The 6,000-nt window shown below is 38.8% G+C and overlaps 1 protein-coding gene across 3 annotated transcripts in view; it reads right to left on the bottom strand.

The window, feature by feature from the left end:
• Positions 1–439: 439 nt before the first annotated feature.
• The window catches only part of LOC137546726 (gastricsin-like), a 32,166-nt gene continuing 26,605 nt past the window's right edge, over positions 440–6,000 (bottom strand). For all 3 annotated transcript variants that reach the window (XM_068269499.1, XM_068269501.1, XM_068269500.1), the window contains 5 exons: positions 5,481–5,680; positions 3,648–3,755; positions 1,035–1,182; positions 837–935; positions 440–745 (listed from right to left, as the gene is read on the bottom strand). In XM_068269499.1, the coding sequence (XP_068125600.1) occupies positions 593–745; positions 837–935; positions 1,035–1,182; positions 3,648–3,755; positions 5,481–5,680 (708 nt within the window). In that variant the 3' untranslated portion in view covers positions 440–592. The remainder of the gene's footprint in view (positions 746–836; positions 936–1,034; positions 1,183–3,647; positions 3,756–5,480; positions 5,681–6,000) is intronic.

The raw sequence follows: 6,000 nt of genomic DNA, 5'->3' as shown, positions 1-6,000 counted from the left end.
CTAATTTCTAGAGGAAAACATCCCTTACAGCCTTCAGGAATGCCAATTGTTAGTAGCCATCTATGTCTGCCCCAAGCTCCCTCTGGTCAGGGAAATTTCAGAGCAATTGCTGAGCATGGCCATTTGGCTATACATAGTGTAATTTGATCATGTTTGTACGATATCAGAACTGTCTGCTTAATACGAGGACCAGCATTTTGGATATTGTTTGGATATATCGTTCAGGGAGAGCTGTATAGACTTAGCTGATCTTTGGGAATTAATGTGTGGCCAGTATTAGCTGACTTGCAGTGCTACCTCAAGCTAATCTGTACCCTAAGAACTGCAGCATCAATGTCAGTTTTCCTCACTCATATATATTATACTTTTAGAATATTTTTATTAGTCTAGTAGATTTGTGGATGGTTGTCTATGTGAATCAGTCATTACAACAACATAATAATGTGCAAACTTACATTGTTTAATGAAATGACATTCTCAACATGATATTTATCTTAGTGCGAAGTTATACATTTAAATATCCCAGTGAAGCCTTTGATATCTCAATCATAGTGTTGCCCAGAGTTCTTCCAGGCTCCTTCATACCGCAGGTCTAAGCCATGGCAGCAAAACCAACTTGGTTATTGCCAAAGTCATAAACTGAATAGTACTGACGAAGGAACACATCTCCCAGTATCCAAAGAGGCTGACCATTTCGAGAAGGCAGATATGTTGACTCGAAACCAACAACACAATATCCATTAATCTGAAAAAGAATGGCAACACAGCTCAGTAAAAAAAAATGTTGTTGTATCCTTTCTGACATAAAGACAGGATACATTTGTGTCTATAGTCACCTGTAGTATGTATCCTGAAGGAGGAATGGAGAACTGAGTGCCACTGATGGTGAAACTGATGGGTGGCAGATTCTGCACGTTGTTGCAGTTTACATAATACTGGAAAAAATGTGAAAGAGAAGTTATGAAAACTTTTGTTTATTGTATCTATGTAAGCACTCGATTGCTATAACATCATAGATTTGACACTGAAATTACCTGGCCATTTTGCCCCTCCTGAGCACCAAGAGTCTGTAGGAGAGTGCTGAGGTACTGCTGTGGAATAGTGAGGAGAGGGGTTCCTGTATCCACAATGCCCTGGCAGCCCTGACTGCACCAGCCGGTTGCTTGTCCATTGACAGAGAATCTAAGGATACAAAAATATGGAGGACAAATGTATATTATCTTTTCAACATTTCAGCCATTCATAATACTACTGTGTACCATAAAGCCAGAAAACAAATGAGGCAGCACTTCTTTATCTGCTAGATAATAAAACTTAAGGTGGCCACACACACCATTCAATTTTTAAATATCTGTTCAATTCAAGAATAGCGATACATTTTTCGAACTGATTGTAACATTTCAAATATCTGACCAATGTACCACACATACAGTATATGTTACATTTTTCCTCAGTTATGATAAAAATGATTGGAAATGCTAGGAAAATTGCTTGGGTGTATATATTAATTAATTGACAAGCTTCCACACACCATTCAATTTTCATAAAAATTGATCAGAAAAATCCACCATTCCTGATTGACTTTTATTGAATAAAAACGGAAAATCCGGTCAGATTTCTTGCTCGAATAAAAAAAAAAGCTTTTGAATTTTTACGGAAATCCAATCTTTTTTATTGAGTTACCGTAAAATTGGATCATTGTATTGTATCGTGTGTGGCAACCTTTATTCTTTAGAGCTTGCGTATATAGACCTCTAAAGAGGAACTCCAGTGAAAATAATGTAATAAAAAAGTGCTTCATTTTTACAATAATTATGTATAAATTATTTAGTCAGTGTTTTCCCATTGTAAAATCTTTCCTCTCCCTGATTTACATTCTGACATTTACCTGGTGACATTTTTACTGCTGGTAGGTGATGTCAGTGGAAGGAGATGCTGCTTGCTTTTTTGGCAGTTGGGCCCAGCTGTAAACTTCTGTTATTTCCCACAATGCAATGAGGTTCACAGACAGGAAACTGTCAGGACCACTGTGGGAGGGGTTTCACCACAATATCAGCCACACAGATTCCCCTGATGATCTGTTTATGAAAAGGAATAGATTTCTCATGGGAAAGGGGGTATCAGCTACTGATTGTGATGAAGTTCAATTCTTGGTCACGGTTTCTCTTTAAAGAGAACCTGTACTAAGTAAAAATATTTAGAATAAACACATGAGGTAACTTCAAATGAACATTACATAGTTACCTTGCCATCAGTTCCTTTCAGAAGCTCACCATTTTCTTCTGACAATAATCCCTTCCAGTTCTGACAATATTTTGTCAGATCTGAAACATATCAGTTGCTGTCAATAAAATATCAGTTGCTGTCAGTTATAGCTGAGAGGAAAACTGATGTACCAGGTAATGTCCATGTTTCCCTATGGCTCAAGTGGGCAATGTTACAGTTTAACTGTGTGCTGACCAGAAAGCTGTTATGGGTAATGGCCATTTTCAAAATGGAAGACGGAAAATTCCCTTGATCACAGTGAACAAACAGGATGCGGGACAGAAGAAAGACACTGAGATGCAGACTACATGGAAGGTAAGTATGACTTGTGTATGCTTATTTTGACTTTTAATTTTCAGTTCAGGTTTTCTTTAAGGTAAGTTCATGTCTTAGCTATACTAGTGAATAGAAAACTGGTGTAGACTTAAAGAGAACCCGAGGTGGAATTTAATTATGTTAGTGCCGCTCCCCCGCCTCCTCTGTATCTGACAGACAGCGCATAGGTAAACATTGTGCTGGCGACACGCTGTGTGTCGTCAGCACTGCGGGGGGTATAGCGGCGCGCAGGGGGGGGGGGGGGGGGTCATGGAGGCACACCATGGGGCAACAGAGGCTGGTGTTAGTGTTCACAACCAGCCTCTGCGCCCCACTAACATAATTAAATCCCACCTCGGGTTCTCTTTAAAGGACCGCTATTACGAAAAATTGTAAAATCCAATATGCATGTGTATGCATATGTATAAAATGTGCTGTCACTAAACAATAGGTTGCAAAAATCTAACAGGATTTGGATTAGTCTATCTTCATAGGGGAGTCTCAGGGTTCTATATTCAAAAGCACTTTGTGAACCGCAGTTGCTCAGTCCAACTGGCAAAACAGCATGTAAGCGAGTACAGAGGTCTGTAGTTACCTGGTTCTGATCTTTTACCCTTCTTAAATAAGGGGAAAGCATCAGCTTTACACCAGTCACAGGGAACTGACCCACTTGAAAGAGAATCATGTTAAGATAATGTTTTGGATTGTGTATGTACAGTATCTTTTATTTTATTACTTTGGGGGGGGGGGGGGGGGGATTAGACCATCTAGAAAATCTTTATTTTGTTCATTTAGAATTCTAAAGTAATGAAGCATAATTGTATGATTCACCTTAATGTCAGATGGAATAACTGATTGACTAGGAAAAACAATATTACAAATATGTTTGGCGCTTGAACAAAAATTCTTAGTGGATGATTGATTGGTTGAGAAGCTGATTTTCTGTACTGATGTCTTAAAGAATTCTATTGGTGCTACAGAGAGACTCCTTAAGTGACTATTATTTTCATAACATGCCTAAATCTCTGCCATCTGCAGAAGAAATAATTTCTGTATTCAATACTTACGCTTCAATACCAATCTGCCAGTAGATCTGTTCAGTTACTGGAGTCCAGTATATTTGGCCTGAATATAAACTGCTGTCCACTCCTCCAAGTATCACTTCTCCAGATTGGCTAAGAAGACAGATGAGAATGTTTTTATTAGCAGAACACATTATACCAAATATTTATTTCGGGCTGGGTTGAGGGAACTGATTTCTATTTTGCTTTCAACACTCTCTAATAATTGCCATGAATTCCAATCAGGCAACATTCCCCCGGCATCTGTTTTTGTTGCACAACTGGCACTAAATTAAGAGAACCCCAACACCAGTTTTTTTTTTATTTGGCACAGAGGCTTCCTATTGGACAGGACCAGTGGTCCAATATGGATTTTTGAAGGCTTATTTGAATTTGCTACCAACAATCCCAATCCCTATTTCATTTTTTAGACAAAGTAATTGTTTTCAGGTCTAGTCTTAGCACAAAAAAAGGCAATTTCTTTACTGGAGATCACAAACATTTCTGCCAAAGGGGATCTCTTCATATTTGTTTAATGTCAAAATGGAAATATACAGAATGAAAAGTCAGAAACGATTAGGATTGATTTTGCATAAAACTTTTTAAACTACGGATCAGATATTAAATGGGTCACTTTTATCTTTGCATTCATCCGAATTGTTAGCTTATACCCATCTCAGATCTAAGTACAAATAGCATAGGAAGTGAAAAAAGATTTTGTAGTCAGAATGTGTGCAACTAAGAAGAAGTTTTCTGAAAACAGGAAATATTAATTAACCTTCAAGCAGATAAGCTTAATTTAGACAGTCATGTACTGGAGAGTAGCAGAGCCACGGTAACAGCAGAAGTATGGAATTAAGCTGGCCACTAACTGTCCAATTTCTAGCGAAAAATCGTTCGAGCGATCAGAATTTCTGATCGGATTGGTTGCAAATAATCTCCATTGGTGGACACAATCGATTATGAACGAGTGAAAAAAATGTCGCCCGAATGAATTTTCATCGAACAAAAATTTGGATTTTCTTGGTGGTCGTGATAGATAGGAAGCAATGATTGGTTAGTTGATGGTGTAGTGAACGATTTTTCGTCCGATCAGAATTTCTGATCGCTCGAACGATTTTTCGCTAGAAATTGGACCGTTAGTGGCCAGCTTAAGGCTTAAGCTGGCCACTAACGGTCCAATTTCTAGCGAAAAATCATTCGAGCGATCAGAAATTCTGATCGGATTGGTTGTAAATAATCTCCATTGGTGGACACAATCGATTTGTCGCCCGAATGAATTTTCGTCGAACGAAAATTTGGATTTTCTTGGTGGTCGTGATAGATGGTCTTGGTGGTCGTGATAGATGGGAAGTAATGATTGGTTAGTTGATGGTGTAGTAAACGATTTTTCGTCCGATCAGAATTTCTGATCGCTTGAACGATTTTTCGCTAGAAATTGGACCGTTAGTGGCCAGCTTTAGTTCCGACTTGCGACAGATCAAACGGCCCATTCAGATCAGACCAGTTCAGTGACTGCTTTACACTGTTTTCTCGTCTCATTCTTGTGCAGAGCCATAGGTTTCTATGGGAAAGCTATCCCCCTTGGGTAAAAGTGCAGCCGGGCAGGACTTTGCATTCCATGTACTGCAACACAGCCCCAAAAATGTCCCGAACGGTATGTTTTTGGTGCAAGTGAGAACTGAGCCTAAGCAACCTGGCAGCTGCTGACCCATGTATACAGTGCTCTCTTGCTGTGCTGTGGCCTTATTATCACATCCTGGACATATGTACTGTAAACCTGCACTTAAACACGCATGCTCAAAACCATGCCTTCATGTAATGTGTGTGGATTCTCACCTAGTGAGGTAGAAGCTGAATACGGGCTGAGGAATGAGATTTTGTTGTATTAAACCCTGTACAGCAGTTGTAGCTTGTTGTGCTGACAGTGATTGGTAGGCCATTCCAAAAATACCATCAAACTTGGCATAATAAAAGAAGCTGCTTGGTTCAGTGACACTTAGACCAATCTCCTGGTTTTGAATGGAGAGCCCTTGTACCTACAATATACAATTCAATGAAGAACCCTGAAAAGTATTTATGTCAATCAAAAGCAACACAAGATTTTAATGTAGTATACTTTAATAATGATTTTAAATTATTTATAAATATATATCTTAATGCATTTTGACGAAAGTAATTAACGGGCATTTTTTAATTTCTATTATCTTAATACACTCAGTATCGAAACAGATTATTTACAAATATATTTTTGCTTAAAGGGACCCTGAACACAAAAAATAAATGGAATCTGGACTTACCTGGGGCTTCCTCCAGCCCCCGTAGCGCACGAGGTCCCTCTTCGTCCACTGGGTCCCCT

This window comes from Hyperolius riggenbachi, chromosome 2 (genome assembly GCF_040937935.1).
Source record: "Hyperolius riggenbachi isolate aHypRig1 chromosome 2, aHypRig1.pri, whole genome shotgun sequence".
NCBI classification, from domain to species: Eukaryota; Metazoa; Chordata; class Amphibia; order Anura; family Hyperoliidae; genus Hyperolius; species Hyperolius riggenbachi.
This window is presented reverse-complemented; position numbering and strand designations above follow the sequence as displayed.